The sequence below is a fragment of the Lepidochelys kempii genome, chromosome 13, assembly GCF_965140265.1.
Source record: "Lepidochelys kempii isolate rLepKem1 chromosome 13, rLepKem1.hap2, whole genome shotgun sequence".
Lineage (NCBI taxonomy): Eukaryota > Metazoa > Chordata > Testudines > Cheloniidae > Lepidochelys > Lepidochelys kempii.
In genome coordinates, this window is record NC_133268.1 from 5,716,746 (window position 1) to 5,734,243 (window position 17,498).

Here is a 17,498-nt window from a genome sequence, read left to right on the forward strand (position 1 = left end):
TCAAAGCCTTAATTGAGCATGTTCACAATTCCAGGGAAGAGACTGCACTTTCAGGGGGTTGCTTAAGGGCTGCAGTTTGTCAAGCACGCTGTCTATCTGTAAGTAGCCATAGTTATGAGAGAATTCCCCTCCTTATCACCAAGATTTAAGGGAAACTGAGCTAAGGTGAAATTCCATTTAGTATGAAGCCAGGAGATTTGTCCCCATGTTCAGGTCCCTGTCTGATGTGTGAAACACTCCCAGGCATGATGATAGCAGCAGCCCCTCTAGGCCAGAGCAGTAGCACCCAGCAAAGGGCAGAGCTCATACTGGAAAGAAAAAACATTAAAGCCACACAGCATTTAAAAGGCTGCTTAAGTTTATTAGTTTCATTGAACAAGTAAACAAAAAGCGTTACCAAGGCTGTATGGAAAGAATGCAGTCAAGTTAATGAAACAGTACTAAGGCAGTGTAGAGTTTGGGGTTTTTTTTGTTTTTTAAAAACCTACATCTAAATACTTAACGCAGCCTGTCTACTCTATGGGGAGGGGGAGTGGAAAATGGGCTCTGACTCCTAGCATTTGGATCAGAAGCAGCAACCAGGCAGGCAGCAGGAAGATGTGCCAGCCTGTTCACGCAGATGGCCCAGCGCTTTGTTTGCTGGGCTCACTGGCGTGGCGCTTCCTCATTACTTCCTGAGCCAGGCCACAAGTGATCACGCCGTTGGCCACCTGGAAAGTTCCTGAACTGGAAGACAAGAGAGACACAGGGTGAGGGAAAACGAGAGAAACAAACCATCTTTGACACAGCTGCCTCGGATACAAGGCTGGTGAATTGCAGCTCCCTGCTCTCATTAGAGCTCCTCGTACGTTCCTACTGCAGTGATTCCAGGACAGACTTCTAGTGAGATTCTTGGAGTCCAGAGAGATGGTTGAAGCACCCAAACTCAGCCATCACTGCTCCAGATTGGGCAGCACTTCCTGACTACAGTGAGCACCATCTGCAACAAAGAGCTGTGCTAGCTGACAACAGGGTCTTATTGGTAGCAACAGCTCCATTGTTTATTGGCTAAGGGAGCTGGAGCTATTCCCCTGCTCCCTTGACTTGCTAGATCCACAGGGCCACATGCAACCATGTGTGCGCACAAACTAGTTAATCCACATCTGCACCTGCTGTTTCTACTGCCGCTGCAAGGACACTTTCCTTGAGGGCCCTTTTATTGTACCAATTTTCAATGGCTACAAAGGAAAAATAAATCTTTTCCTCCTCTGCAACTTGTAGTAGAATTCAGCAGACAGAGAAGGACTTTATTCGGGACATGCAGTGTTATTGTAGCTGAGAAACTAGCTTGTCTCTCTCACCAACAGCCGTTGGTCCCTCACTCACCTTGTCATTGGGTTCATGATGGCTTTTACACACAAAGCCAGTTTAGTTCAAACAAGCCATTAGCTTCCCCTGCTCCACCCAGTTAAACAGATGTTCCACCTTCCACAACATCTGAAGAGACAGGCCCAGATCACCATGGAAGTTAGGCACCTGAGGAGGATATGGGCCTCAGAGTTTTTAGGTCTAGTATCTCCTCATAATAATGGGCGACAGTGCTACCGTTCCTCAGCTACAGGGATTCCTTTTGCTGCTGTTAGCTCTTTGCTGCAGGCTGGATCGTGAAGATTCAAAGCACTGCAGGAGAGACCAACTGGAAAGTATTCTAGATATGCAGTGCAGAATGCAACGAAGCAGAATTATAAGACGTTACAGTTTGCATTCCTCCACAACAGTCCTCCCTTGTCCTCGCCATTCCAATATTCCAAGCCACCCTTCAAGCTTCTTAGTTTATCTCCATTACCATATTCCGAGTGAGCTAAAACGAATGACCACTTACTTCTCTGGGGATTCTGACACAGTTGTCATGACAGGATGGGTTGGCTTTCCAAAGAAGAAGCTAGCCCACCAGTGACCGGGGTCAGACTTAGGAAGACCTGAAAAGCAAACATACTTATGAAATAGGACAGCTAGGTACAGGCAGCTTGATTAGGAGGAGGTACAGCAGAAATAGGTACTTCCCTGATTACCATGGTGGTCTTGCTACACATGCAAGCAAGAGGGCAAATTAAGCAGCTGGCACTCTGCAGTGGTGCCTCACGAAGGAGTAGAAGCCAGCTACTACAACTTCAGTTCTCTTCTATGCAGAGTCTCTATAGGGATTTTTCTGCCATTATAACCCATGGATAATGTACTTAGTTAGCACGGAGAACGTTTTTGAAGCTACACTGATGCTCTGAAGAGCTATGGAGAAGGTAGCTAGTTTTGTATTAAAACAGGGTGTTTTGAGCACAAGAGTTCCCCTCTGCAGGGGGCTGGGGCAGAGAGAGTCCAGGCTGTAGGAGAGGTGCTTACCCGGATGGTGAGGAATAACCTCCCCAGAGTATTCAGCACTTCCACAGGAGCTGCTGCTGGAAGTGGAACCCAGACGCCCTGCGAACGAGATTGCATCCCATCAGACCAACATTTCCCTCTGCCAACATCAGATCTACTGCTGTAATGAACATCCTCGCTGCAGTTAGTACATGGTTTGCCATTAACGATAAAGTATCTGCCACATTACTGCTTCTTAGGCGCGGGTACCAGTTTCCATACCAGCTAATTTCCTGTTCTGAGGATCAGCTGGTATGTGCCAGTCTTTTAATGGCATCCACCCTAGACAGTAAAAGCATGTCTGAAGGACATGTTAATCTGCCATCACACATTTGGAGATATTTTTAAGTGCTCCTTTATGAGATTTCCTGGCATGGTGTTTTAAGAATAGATTCTCTCACACCCAAAGGACAAAGAATAACCTCAAACAGGTTTCTCAGCAAACTAGGTAATTACAAGCAGCAGCAGGTTAATGCCACAGGTTGGAACAAAGGTGGTGCTATGTGGACATAATCTTCCATAACAAATTTTCCAAATGGTTTGTAACTCTCACTCAGCAAGTGGAGACAAGTAACCGAGCTTAAACCATGCTCACTTTCTTGCAAGACTGCAGTAATCCTTGTGTAGGATTCTTGGTCATGGAGGGTGGGGGAAGGTTTTGGTTTGATGCACATTGGGAGTCTCCTCTTCTAGTGTGGGTGAGACAGAGGCCTGGTCTATGCCTAAAATTTAGGTCAACCCAGCTAAGTTTGCTCAGAGCTGTGAAAAATGTTGCCCCCTGAGCACCGTGGTTAGGTCAACCTAATCCCCAGTACAGACACAGCTAGGTCAATGGATGGATTCTTCCATCACCTGAGCTACTGCCCCGGAGAGGCATTACCTACATGGAAGGGTTTTTCCTGTCAACCAATGCGGGAAGCATCTACCCTATGGCACTACAGCTGCCATAGCATAGACATTTCTGCATGGGAGGAACTTGCCTGACGTAGGGTAAGTCACAGCAGTTGCCACTTGGCCAAAAGGAGCTTGCTGGAGAGCAACAACGATCTGAACATAGAGGGTGCTTTATGAGACAATTTCCCCTTCTCCATCCTGCATCTCTAACAGGAGTGTGGGGAGAAGACCACAAGGTACACTGGAATTGGAAAAGTTTCAGGAAAGGACAAGAAAAAATGATTAGGGGGAATGGAATGGCTTCCATCTGAGGAGAAATGATTAAGACTGGGATTTTTTAGCTTGGAAAAGATACAACTAAGGGGGGATACGATAGAGGTCTATACAATTGTGACTGGTGTCGAGAAAGTAAATAAGGAAGTGTTATCTACTCCCTCATAACACAAGAACTAGAGGCCACCAAATGAAGTTGATAGGCAGTAGGTTTAAACAAAAAAAGGAAGGTTTTTTTGCACAATGCAGAGTCAACCTGTGGAACTCCTTGCCGGAGGATGTTGTGAAGGCCAAGACTACACTAGGGTTCAAATGAGAACCAGATAAATTCATGGCTAATAGCCATTGATGGACCTATTCTCCAGGATCAGTGTTCCCTCTCATTTTTACCACCCATGTGCGGAATGAATTTTGTTATGTGCACCAATATGGAGGTGATGTGTCACACATCACCTTCATATTGGTGCACATAACAAAATGCATGTGGTGGGGGTGGGGCTCTTGTGAGAGGGGGCTCAGGGCTGGGGCAGAGGGGTTTGGAGTGCAGGAGGGTCCAGGGCTACTGTGGGGAGAGAGAGGACTCCCCCAGCGCTATCTCCCCACAGCAGCACCAGGGTGGGGGTGGGGAGAAGAGGCGCCTGTCCCTGCTGCAGGAGCTCTGGGGCTGGGGCTGCTGGATAGGTGCCCCTCCCCCAGCCCCAGCACAGCAGGCCTGCACCTTGGGCTGGCCCTGGCCACACCTGGGTCCAGGCTGCTCTAGCCATGCTTCCCTGGCCCTGATCTGGCTGTGGCTGGGGCCAGGCTGCAGGGTGAGTTGGGGCTGGGGGAAGGGGTGCCCCTCCCCCAGCAGGTCCCCGATTGGGTTCCCTAAGCGCCTAGGCTGCTGCATGGCCATGTGGCTTACAGGGAACTTAGGCCAGGATGGGCAGCGATGGTGTCCCTAGCCTCTGTTTGCCAAAAGCTGGGAATGGATCATTTGATGATTACCTGTTCATTCTGGAGCACCTGGCACTGGCCACGTTGGACGACAGGATACTGGGCTAGACGGACCTTTGGTCTGACCCAGCATGGCTGGTCTCATGTTCTTAATCCTCAGCTGGTGCTGTTTGGTAAAGCTTTATGGGCAGTGGAGCTATGGTAGCTCAGACCACCTGAGGATCTGGCCCTGTACTATAGGCTCATGTGGGCAGGCTGTACTTTTCTATTTACTTTGTCTTTCGCAGAAGTGCTTACTTTACACAGCGTTTAGCTAGTCACCCCCCACCCTACTGCTCCCAGGAGCTTTAAGGTAACTCTAGAGGCAGCCACTTTCAAGAAGAGGAAAATAGCCCCTAAACCACGCATTGAGAACTTATTGTTCCTTTGTTTGTATGGTAGGTCATATGGTTGAGTACAGAGGATGCTGGCACAGTTAAGGGAGTGTGGCTTGTTATCTCCCTGCTGAGTAAATAAGACTCACCCCCATTCTTGGCTCTTAGCCTCTTTTCAACAAAAATGCTGCAGTGTCAGGCATTTTTTTTGCATGAACAAAAAGGTGTCTTTGTTTAGCGCCTGGATGGTTCATGTTTATTTCAGGAATGCCATGACGTAGCCACTGGTGGCTACTTCTAAATTAATCCACACTTCGGGTCCTATAAGGAGTTCTGTTGGTGATTCTTTGAAAGGAACAATCGAGAGAAATGGTACATTTGCTATGTATTGAGAAAGGATGCAGAAGCCGATGGCTTTAGCATAGGCATACAGTAAGCAAGAATAGGAGATTTTATCTGAAGCACAGTTCAAGCTGGCATTTCAGGGAGTTCAGATGCTCAAATCCCATTGAAATTCAGTGAGGGATGAGCACCCAACTCCTTTAGGGTCCTCTTTAACTTGCATTTCCAAGGAGCCTATAAATACACTGTGGTTGGAAAGCAAACTTGACTGTTTTTGAGCAGTTCTACATGGGCATTACAAACTTCAACCAAGATAAGAGGAGAGTTCAGCGACTTATCTTCGCAAGACCCACTCCACAGAAAAAGGTTTGAACTAGATCGCTCTATTCCCCACCCACCAACATGAGTGTCTGCAGTCCGGTTTGTGAGCACTCCATTTTGCACCCATTAAAGGACAGCGTAGCAGTTCTTACTTCTGTAGTAGTCATGGGTTGCCACAAGTGAGCCGCTTGATGGGATTGCTGCCATGTTACTTGATCTTAGTTCTTGTACAGATATCAACCCTGCAAGACAAAGGAGTGAGCCTTCAGAATATGGGGAGTGTCCATGACCACATACCAGACATGCCAAACCCACACAAAAAAAAGTGCGGAAATTGGGCTTGTTTTTGGCTTAATTGGCTTGTGAGTTGCTTGTTGGCTAGTTTTTGGCTTAGCTTATTGCTTCATTTATTTATTTTTGATTGGCTCCCAGCCAGCAGGGGCAAGGCAGGAAGAGAGTCAGGGCTGCACAGCAGGCCCACCACTGTCCCAGACTGCACACTGGAGGGGAGGGCGAGGGGGGAGATCTAGTCACAGTGTTGGGGTTCATAAGGAGTGGCTTGGTTTGGCTTTGTTTTGAAATGGGATTAGCTTGATTTTTGGCTTATGGTGAAAGTCAGGGTGCTTATTTACCATGTGAAAGCTGGCAACTGCGCATACCTGCAGAGAGCAAACAAATGTGACACAAGACTCAAAGTACCTTCTATTACCATCCTCAAGAAGCCTAAACCATGGGATAACCCAACATGCAAACACGAAAAAATAAACCCGCATGCTACATGAGACATCATTCAGGCTGGTTTCAGAGTAACAGCCGTGTTAGTCTGTATTTGCAAAAGGAAAAGGAGTACTTGTGGCACCTTAAAGACCAACCAATTTATTTGAACATAAGCTTTCGTGAGCTACAGCTCAAATAAATTGGTTAGTCTAAGATCATTCAGGCTGTTCCTTGATTACTGCAATAGATTCAGGATCTCAACTGTCACTTAAATTCCTAATGTACATGCAGGATTTGAGTAAGTTTATCTTGCAACATTTCTGACAGTGTGCTAGTTAGAATTCACTGTTGATGTTCTGCTTTCTTGGGTCTTCAGATTGTATTAAGGGTAATTGTTTTCCTCTGTATGCAGTACATACCTATAGCCCATATCACCATGGACTAATACTTTTAGCTACTAAAGTATAGTCTTAAACAGAAGCTCTTCAATGAGTCACAGGAGGAACCATCATGAGCACAACTTTTCCATTCAAAATGAGACCATCCTTGCTAGTACATATTACCATGACTGTGAACACAGGGGCTGGAACTAGGGGTGATCACACACACAAAGTCCTGGCCCCTTGCCCTGAAGAGCTAATGAAGTATGTGTGAATGACACAAGAGGGAGGTTGAGGAACACAACAATGGTGTCATGATCTGTTTTGTTTTCATCCCTATGCTTTGTATATTAGTAGCAGAAATGCTTGTGCACTCATTCAACTAGACACTATGTGACTCATAGCAAATCACAGTCAGACATCACTGCTCTAACAGTGGACATCTGCAGATCAGCTCATTGTTTAACTTCTAACATGTGAAGAAATTACCCTACACAAGATGTCCTTTAACAGAAGGACAAAGCTCATGGATAAATTACTTGTTGATAGTTCTCTCCCCTACAAATTAGTGGATAGGACTTTCCAATAATCATGTTTTTGAAAAATGCTACAATACATTTAATGTTTGGACAAGCTGTGAAAGCAAGCTACAGTCGCATCTCCAGAGCAGTCACCACCCAGACAAATTTCATACAGAACAGATGGCAGTATGGTGTATGTCCGTCTCCTCAGCCAAGTAGATGTGTTTACAAACACTTACAGAAATAAACGCAGGAAAAATGGCTCACTTGAAATCACTCCCATCCTTCCAAATCAGTACACCCCACACAATGGTACAGAGATAAAGCATTGGGACCGGACTCATGGGATCTTGGTTCAGTTTCTAGCTCTACCACAGACTTCTGGGTAACCTCAGGTGAGTCACTGTGCCTCAATTTCTCATCTGTAAAACGGGGACAGTATTTCCTTTATCCCATTTATTTACATTGCAAGCTCTGAGGCAGGGACACGTGCAGCATCCAGCATAGTGGGGCTTCCACTCCCTGTTGTAACCTGGAGGGGCTACTTTATTAAAAAAATTAATTTTATGGTGCTCAGTTTCCACTGCTCTTCCTCATCCGACACACGCAGCCAGGATATCATAAGCAGAAATAATGAAGGAAACAAACATGCCCATTTACTTCAATCACTCAGAGTTCTCTGCACCATCTCCAAAGGGACAGTTTACTCCTTCCTGTAAACAGAACAGTCAGCTAATTATAAGCAGCCCCTCTTAATATAGGCTACTATTCACCATTAGCCGTGAAAAACAGGGTGTGAAAGTATTAATGTAGCTGGACTACAGGCATATACTCTGGACACAATGTCCGCACTGCCGACATCAGACTTCTGCTGACCTGAGAGTAAAGTACAGCTGGCTGGGGAAAAGAAGTTTTTTGATCAAAGCTCCAGCCAGCTCTAGAGAGTGGTAGAAAGTTAGAGCCGAAGGCAGACCATGGCCCTCAAAGAGCATTGGGTAGTTATCAAAACATCCTGTACGTGCTGATGAGTGCTACTTAGAAAAGACAAAGCTGCCATCCAAAGTTAGCTAGGGTGTGGCAGCCTTTCCTTCCAGATGTGCACTTTGGAAGGGACACATCTGGCTTACCAGGCTACTGCAACAGTGTCACTTGTAAGCCACAGCCCACTGGCTTAATGGAGCGTTTCTACACAGTCACATTACACCTCTTCCTCACACACTAATGTAGCATCTGTCTGTTTCCAGGCAAAAGTCAAGGAGTTTTTCAATCTGGCTACCTAAGGAACTACCGCTTCCTATTTGCGGCGTCATGGCTGCTAAGATGCAGTCCCCAGACATGGAGACCTGGAGGCAAAATGTTCCCAGATGGTCCCCCACTGTGGAAGCCCTCACTGTTCAGGCAAGCCAGAGGTAGAGTTCGTTAGTCTTCCAGGCAGAGTACAAGACACTCCTTCCTTTGGCCAACACACTGTCTGTTCACTTTTCGGTTTAACAAATTACTGGGAAAGCACAGTGCGAATAGGTTTCAGAGTGTTAGCCCTGTTAGTCTTTATCAGCAAAAACAAAAACATCAAGGATCTACAAACTATCCTGAAGGACAATCCCTCACTCACTGATCTGGGGAGACAGGCCAGTCCTAGTTTACAGACAGCCCCCCAACCTGAAGCAAATACTCACCAGCAACCACACACCACACAACAAAAACACTAACCCAGGAACCTATCCCTTACAACAAACCCCGTTGCCAGCTCTGTCTGCATATCTATTCAAGGGACATCAGCTACACCATCAGGGACTCGTTCACTTGCACATCAACCAATGTGATATATGCCATCCTGTGCCAGCAATGCCCCTCTGCCATGTACATTGGCCAAACCAGACAGTCTTTATGCAAAAGAATAAATGGACACATATCAGATGTCAAGAATTAGAACATTCAAAAACAAGTTGGTGAACACCTCAACCTCCCTGGACAATCAGACTTAAAAGTGGCAATGCTTCAACAAAAAAAAAATCTTCAGAACAGACTCCAATGAGAAACTGCAAATTAAATTCCAGTTCTGCAAACTAGACACCATCAGATTAGGCCTGAATAAAGACTGGGAGTGGATGAGTCACTACAAGAACTAATTTTCCCCTACTGTTACTCACACCTTCTTATGAACCGTTTGAAATGAGCCACCCTGATTACCACTAAAGTGATTTTTCGTCCTGTTGATAATAGCCCACTTTAATTGAATTGTCTTGGACACCCCCCCCCAACTTGGTAAGGCAACTCCCATCTTCTCATGTACTGTTACATATATCTTCCCACTCTATTTTCCACTCCATGCATCTGATGAAGTGGGTTTTAGCCCACGAAAGCTTATGCCCAAATAAATTTGTTAGTCTCTAAGGTGCCACTAGTACTCCTCATTTGTTTTTTTACAGTGTGAATAGTTATCTAATGTTGAAGTGAGCATGTAGAATACAGAAGAGGAGCAGACATGAGGGACAGGTTATGAACTAGTAAGCTGGTCTGGCCTAGTAACAGCTCTGAGGAATTTAGTACTCTTCATGGCAATAGAGCTACAGAAGCAGGGAGCCTTGGGAGAGACCTCATGTCCTAACAAACAGGACCACTGACAAGGACCAACTATTCCCAACCAATCAGAGTCTCTATAATCCACCACCTTTCAATGGAGGGAAGAATGAATTGAGGGGCAGGGCTTAATTTTGACCTTCAGCTACTAAAGCAAGAGATTACTGAAATGGTAGCTGTGTATTATATAAAACTGGTCATGCTCCATCTTGCTACTAAATACATATCTTTGTATTTCCACGTCCCTCACCTTACCATAGTATCTAAACACCTCATGGCCTTCAGTGTGTTTGTCCTCACATCATCTCTGTGAAAAAGGAAGTGTTATCCCCTATATACAGATGGGGAACGGAAGCACAGATTAAGTGACTTACCCAGGGTCACCTAGGAGACCTGTGGCAGAACAGGTAATTTAGCCTGGGATTTGGAAGACCCATGTTCGTGCTCTCTCTCAGCATCTTAGGATGCTGAAAGGGGATGAGAAGAGAGCTCATTTGTGTAGCAAACAACTCACCTGATCACTACAGGTGTATGGGCAAATGGCTTTTCACATTCTTCACCATTTACTCACCACATGTGAAAAGGCAGATTTATGCCAATCTCAATTTTGAAAAAAGCAAAACCAGATGTACGAACATGACCAGTATGAAAGAACCAACCGGAACCTCAACTGCCAATGAAGGGTGCTGCCTCAAATTGGAGGTTAAAGTTTATTTTATTTCCTATTCTGCTTTTAATAGACTCCATTAAAAACAAATCACATCCTAATTTCAGCCAGATGCAGGTCACTTCATGTCCCACATTTTAAGCAGCACCCATAATATGATGAAGGTGCAGGGTCTTCAGGTCAGAGTTTATTGAGAGAGAAAAACACTATTTTGGTTTGTCCTTGTCTGCTAAATTCTTAGTGTAAAGCCACACTCAAGCCTCTGATGGGCAGAGTAACATACTGACAGATTTATTTCTCATATAGGCATTTCTGTGGCAGGAGCACATGTGCTTAGAACTTGTCCTTAATCTCTAGTGTTTGAAAAGGTAGTTTCTGCTTTTAGTCACTCCACTCAAAACAGTGCTTCCCAAACTGTGGGCGCTACATCAGCTTGATATTTTCTATCAGTTTATTTCACAATAATTTAAGAAGATGGTACGTGAACCAATAAAGAATCTCTATTGCAAGCTTATAAAAACACACTTAATAAAGTTATCAGCATTCAGGCATGTTGCTGCATGAAAGCAATTCTGCGGACAGATGGGATTGATTTTCTCTGGTGTAGCCAGTGCACCAGGCTATGGACAGTAAGTGCCTCATCAGAATTCACTTTCATTCTGTGATCAAGAATGACTGAAATTCCTCTGGTTTGATGGAAAGGGTAATAGCTGCATAATAACTGGCATAAGCGCCTCTACTACACATGTGGGCTGTCTAACATTTTTAGAAAGCTGTGTGGGTTGTGGGGGGAAGGGAGTCAGAGACTAGGATTATGTAAACTGAAGGGAAATCATTAAAACATGTTGCTTGATTTACAGGGCGGGAGGAAGTGGCCATGTCTTTTGTCTCTCCTCTCCCTTTTAGAGAATTCTTTACTTGCCTGCAGCTGAGGGTGGGGAACTCCGCGAGAACACACAAGCTGAAAAAACCAGACTGAACTGGCTCGCAGCAACCCACAGAGAGCCCCATCCCATCCCCCTAGCCTCGCTTCTAGTCCTGTACTTTGCTACAGGCATGATCTTGATTCCACCAGCTTGCTCAGCACGTCTCAAGTCTTGTTGGGGGGGAGGGGAGGGAGCGGTAGAGGGGAAAAGCATGTCAAGGATTTGGGGGGTGGAGGGGTGTCCGGATGTTCAGTCTCATATCCTAGGATCAGGACCGACTCTAGGCACCAGCAAAGCAAGCATGTGCTTGGGGCCACACAATCCAGGATAACAAAGCCATGCACCGAGCAGGGGAGCAATGCCCCCTCTCAGCTCTACGGTCTGCCAGGGGGAGCTGCGGTAACACCACCAGAGCAAAGCGGTGTCCGGAGGCTGCACAGCAACTGGTTTGGGTTGAAAGATTCCCTAGTCGTGTGCGAGGGAAACCAGAAGACAAAGACAGATCAGCAGACCCTGCACTTGGGGGGTGGGGTGTTTAAGCGTCCTCTCCGGAAAGGAAACAGTTGCCAACATCCTGAACGAACTCAGGGCAATTCTCCCTAGGGTGCCCGCAGTTCTGACCGACTGGTGCCAGCCCAGGTGAGCCATGGAACGTCGGGACACGGGCCCCGGAACACGGGCCCCGGAACACGGGCCCCGACCCAGATACTAGTAACAAGTAAACTCCATCCTTGTCACTTACAATGCAACAGACAAAGCCACCGGAAGCCCACTTCGCTCCTGTTTCGGGGAGTCTCGGGGAAACCCTCCCCCCCCCCCTTTAGCGTAAAATCTTCACCCACAGCCCCTTGCCCCGCACCTAGACGGTCTGTAAGGGGGTGAGCTGGAAAGGCCCTGTCAATCCTGGGACAGTTTCACCGAGGGAGATGGCGTCTTTCGTTACAACGCAGAGCAAAAGGGACCGGGGCGGGCAGAAATCCCTCCAAATGAGGGGAGCGCACTTAGCAGAGTCTTTAAAAAGGGAGATCGGGGGCCAGCAAGCAAGGCTTGGCAGGGTGTCTGGAAGCGGAGAAAACACAGCAATCAGCCCTTCCCCACATCAACACAATACTCGGTTTAACAAAGCGGCAGTCGCACAGATCGCTTGATCTACAGTCACCCGCCACCCCTCTTGGAGGCGTCCCTAGTTCACCCCACCGACCACTTGCTCAAAGTTTTCCCTTCGCGCAGCTACTCTCGGAAGCCCCAGCCCTACTGGTGTGGGGTTTTTTTTTGGGGGGGGGGAGAGAGATGCTGTTGTTTTACCTTGTTTCTTTTCAGCGCTACTCCCAGCAGCGCCCTCACGGCTTGCGATCACAGGTGGCGAGGCTCAGGGGAGTAAACGCTAGGCTACAGAACCCATTTGCAAAGGAGATACTGGGAGTGCACTCCACGTCCACAAAACACGGCCAGGGTCTCAGGGATTTCAGAGGCAGCGTGGCCGCAGCAAGGGTTTATATAGCCCGGAGCCCGGGGCTCGTCACCGCTTGTGTACGCGCTGGGAACGCCCCCAATGGGAGGGGAGAAGGGAGGGAGGGAGGGAGCCAGGAGGTTTCCACCCCCTAACTTGGGGGTAAGGGCCCTCTGGGTTTAGAGGCTGCTGGGACGTCTTGTCGGCCCCACGGTCTATTGCACAAACTCTCGGTGTTGTTCGGTGCCTTGTGCACATTGCAAATCCCGCGTTCACACTGCTGGAGCAAGCAGGAAAAGGGAGTGAAATGATTCGGAGGGGGTCACCTTGCGGATCAAAACCTGCCTCCTGTTGGAAAAATAACAGGCAACATTTTGGAGACAGCCATGCCCCTACCCCGGGAGTCAATTATAATAATGATTAAATTAATAGGGGGAAATCACCCTGGATGCAACTCTGCTTAAGTGAAGGGTGTTACACCCAGGGATGAATCTGGCTTATTAATGGTAGGTTTCAGAGTAGCAGCTGTTAGTCTGAACAAATTTGTTTCTCTCTAAGGTCCCACAAGTACTCCTGTTCTTTTCAGTTTATTAATGTAATTAGAAATGTAATATTTTGTTTTGTTCTGGCTTTTACACTCATCCATGTAAATAAATTAATACAAAATGTAAGGATTAGAAAGGGGAAATTGAGGTCCTTGCAATGAGTTTAGGGGTTCACCTGCCCAGATCTCCCTGCAGGATTGGGAGCATATGCCTCAATCCTACAAATGCTTTGGTTAATGTAATCTCCTATATGACCCCTTATCACCATAGTATCTGAGGACCTCAGAATCATTAATGGATTTTATTCCCACAACATCCCTTTGAGGTAGGAGGCTATCATCTCTGTTGTACAGATGTGGAACTGAGTGACAGGCCTGAGGTTACACAGGAAGGCTATGGCTGATGGTGACCCAAGACCTGAACAGGGCTACCAGTCTGGTTCCCTATCCACTAGTCCACACTTATGTTATATGCACTCAAGCCACTACATAACTTTACTCAGGTGACTAGTTCCATAGCTGTAAGTGGGACTACTCACGTAGTTAAGTTATGAATGTTCTTCAGCATTTGCAGGTTCGAGTCCATATACAGTAAAGCATAAATGCAATTCCATACTATGATGTAAATCAACACAGCAAAGCAATTGCTTATTTCAAGTCTCTGATCCTGCAGCCCTCACAGAATATTCCCATTCGGTGGGACTTTGGGTTATGGAAAGACAGCAAGATATGAATGCCCATCAACTCTTTCTTACAAAAGTGAAGGAAGCATCTGGGATTAGGTATATATTTGTTTCTCACTTTAGTGTTGTTGAGCCAAGAGTGAAGAACTGACTGAAGCATAGTACAGGATGTTCCTGGGCAAAAAGAAAGCAAAGGACCTTTCTCTGGCAATTTAAACTCCCTTTGAAACAAAGATTCAGTCCATCATAATAACATCTGGGTAAATTCAACAAAACAGCACAAGTTGTGCTTAAAGGCCCAGATTTTGCACTCTTCTCTTCATGGGCTCACCTGTGTGGATCGAACTGCAATATCAGTAACAAAAGAAGCAATCTTTCACTTTGTCATCTCTCTGTATGCAGCACACTAATTATTTTTAAAGGACACTTTCTAGGGGACATATCCTGTCAAAACTCCTCATTGAAATCTGCCTAGAAGTCAGTGACAATACATGAATTTGGGTCTTTTTCATATTTTCCGTGCGAGGTCTGGCAGAATCAGCAAGGGATTAGGAATTAGAAAGTCCTGAATTCTACTCTGACCTCAGTTTACCCATCAATTAAATAGGGATAATAAAACTGACCTATCTTCCAGGGATGTTGTGAGGGATTAGTTAAATACTGTAATGGACTTTGAATATAGAAATGCTAAACACATGACTGTTTAAATAATCCTTTGGTAGCTTTATATGCAAATGTATTTTTAGCCAGTTATGTTTTGTTTTCCTGCATCACATATACACATGTACAAGTCAAGCCAGTACCTATAAAAAGGCAGGTTTCAGAGTAACAGCCGTGTTAGTCTGTATTCACAAAAAGAAAAGGAGGACTTGTGGCACCTTAGAGACTAACCAATTTATTTGAGCATGAGCTTTCGTGAGCTACAGCTCACTTCATCGGATGCATGCCGTGGAAGGCAGTGTGTCCTGGGATTACATTACTTCAGTCTCAGAAAGAGTCACTTGTGGTGAAATTCATGCAGCAGAGGCCTCAAGGTCGTGGAACGGCCATGGTTTTGCTGCTTGGGGAGTGGGTGGATGCAGTTCTGGTACACAGGGGAGCACCACACACTTGCACACTGTAGAGCAGGTCTCCGAATAGGGGGGATAAAGAGGGCTCGGAGGCAGATTGTGGGAGAGGTATGGGAAAGCCAGTGGGTCCTCCATTACACGGCCCTAGTGGGAGAGTCATTGTGGGCACTTCCAGATGAGGGACTAGAGTAGCAATAATAGATGGCTAGTGGGATTGGGGGTGAGAACCCCATGCAGCTTCCCACCTGTCACAGCTTGAGGGGGAGTCAGGGCCCTGCACCCCCACTTCCTGCAATTCACCGTGACTCTCAGCCAGACAGTAGAAGAGAAGGTTTATTAGAGACAACAGGTTTCAGAGTAACAGCCGTGTTAGTCTGTATTCGCAAAAAGAAAAGGAGGACTTGTGGCACCTTAGAGACTAACCAATTTATTTGAGCATGAGCTTTCATGAGCTACAGCTCACTTCATCGGATGCATGCCGTGGAAACTGCAGCAGACTTTAGTCTCTAAGGTTAGTCTCTAAGGTGCCACAAGTACTCCTTTTCTTTTAGAGACAACAGGAACACAGTCCAAACCAGAGCTTGTAGGCACAGACAGGACCCCTCAGTCAGGTCCCTCTAGGGGGGCAGGGAGCTTAGACCCCAACCCTGAGGCTCCCTCCTCTTCCCCAGGCAACTCCAAAACTGAAACCCCCTCCAGCCGTCTCACCCAGCCTCCTCTCAGCTCCTCCTCCAGCCTTTGTCCAGTTTCCGGGAGCAGAAGGTGTCACCTGGCCCCAACCCCCCTCCTGGCTCAGGTTACAGGCTCAGGTATCTTCCCTCAAGGGAAGTTTCCCATCCCCAATGCATCCCCAATCCCTGTGAAACTCTCCCGCAACACTTCCAGGTCAATACTCCCCACTCCCAGCTGCATCACACCACCACAAGGCCTTTCTATGCAGGCTGAGTGTGTTGGGGGTGGAGAAAGGGAATTTTACTGTTTACTAGGAGTGAAACTCAGGCATTTAAAATCCAGAACAGAAGTCGGGAATCAGAGAGAAACCCCAGCCAATTCCTATCTACCGTGAGCCTCTTCTTCTCCTGCAGCTGTTTTCATTCAGCGCTGTGCTTTTCACCCAGGCCGTCTCCGAATTCCATATTGGGTGTGAAAGGCAATGCTGAATCTGGCAGCTGGCTTTTGTCCCTACTCGGCATTGTGAATATTCAGGAGATAAAGCCTTTCATGCAACTTAATGTACTTGGCAAACACATCAGAATAAACCAACTCTGCAGAGCTGATTGGAGCAGCTGGCCTCTGATCTCTGTCATAGTCACCAGGACGTGAAGGCGTACATTAATAAAGCTCTAAATGAATTATTAAGGAACACTATCTGTTTCCCCTCCCCCCACTCAAAATACAGTGTACCATTTCCTTTACTCCTAACTTCTTAGAAGTCTACAAATGGATATATTTCCTCTTCTGAGTTTTACCTTTACTATCTGGCACACCTTGTTATTTGCCAAACAGGAAAGTTACATCTCAAGAGGCACACACAACCACTGAACTGTGTGGGTGCTTGAGAATGGAGTAACTCTCCACTTCCTTGTGTTTGTACCAGCATTTCTAATGATTAGGTTGCAGGAAAACTCGGGGAATAGTTTTGATTAGGCTCTGGCTGCCTCAGAGCTAGGGGATCATAAGAGCATCAAACTTTGTTTTTTGTGTAGTGCCTACAAGAACTATGACTGTTGTTTCTTTATGTTAATTGGTAGGAGGGAGTTGTTTGTTGTTAAACTGGTGATTTAAAAAAAAACAGGGCTGGATACTGGCCACAGACAGCAAGTGGAGAAATCTCTTGGTCAAAGGGAACTTCCCACTGGCATAAAGCTGGTAGAGTGGGCTTCTCCACCAGCCAAACCCATCCTGGCATTGGGGCATATCGGAGGAGGGAAAGGATCTGGTCTCCTACATGGATCATTTACTGGACTAAGGTCCTATATAGACTATACACCTGTGGCATATGTTTCAGCAGCAGCATAGGCTGCTCTAACTAACACTGGGACTGGGGCCTGCACTGGTCCACAGGATCAGAGAGCCAGAGGCAGCTCCCTAACATTCTCTCCACTTGTGTGCCATGAGCAGAGCTCAGGTGCAGGGGAAAATCTGGCCCATAATATTTAGAAACTGGAGATCATTTCTGATCAGTGCACAAGCCACGTAACCAGGGTGCGTGACAGGGAGAATTGCATCAATGTGTGGGGTCAAAATCTCCTGCCACATCTCCTCGACTGCGGCTACTTCACCCTTAGGGACAGCAATATGAGTTTACAGTGATGCTCCACGAGCACCAGCATGACATTTCACACTGCCTGCAGTTTACTGTGGAAAACAGAATATACACGGCTACCATGTCATGTTTGATATGCTGGGTTTGTGTGACTCATACA

General features: G+C 46.5%; 1 protein-coding gene across 1 annotated transcript; it reads right to left on the reverse strand.

The window, feature by feature from the left end:
- Nucleotides 1-340: 340 nt before the first annotated feature.
- Nucleotides 341-12,805, reverse strand: PPDPF (pancreatic progenitor cell differentiation and proliferation factor). The gene is made up of 5 exons (XM_073309026.1): nucleotides 12,631-12,805; nucleotides 5,687-5,776; nucleotides 2,377-2,454; nucleotides 1,862-1,958; nucleotides 341-726 (listed from the first exon to the last, which is right to left on the reverse strand). Exons 2-5 carry the CDS (start codon nucleotides 5,739-5,741, stop codon nucleotides 612-614), a joined length of 345 nt encoding a protein of 114 aa, XP_073165127.1. The 5' UTR covers nucleotides 5,742-5,776; nucleotides 12,631-12,805; the 3' UTR covers nucleotides 341-611.
- Nucleotides 12,806-17,498: the final 4,693 nt, after the last annotated feature.

What these genes read in the sequence shown, in the direction of transcription:
- PPDPF (XM_073309026.1), bottom strand. Translation starts at nt 5,741, where the DNA reads ATGGCAGCAATCCCATCAAGCGGCTCACTTGTGGCAACCCATGACTAC. An exon ending in AACCCATGACTACTACAGAA is followed by an intron (nt 2,455 to 5,686) that starts GTAAGAACTGCT and finishes TCTCGTTCGCAG; the next exon opens with GGCGTCTGGGTTCCACTTCC. An exon ending in GGTTATTCCTCACCATCCGG is followed by an intron (nt 1,959 to 2,376) that starts GTAAGCACCTCT and finishes TTTGCTTTTCAG; the next exon opens with GTCTTCCTAAGTCTGACCCC.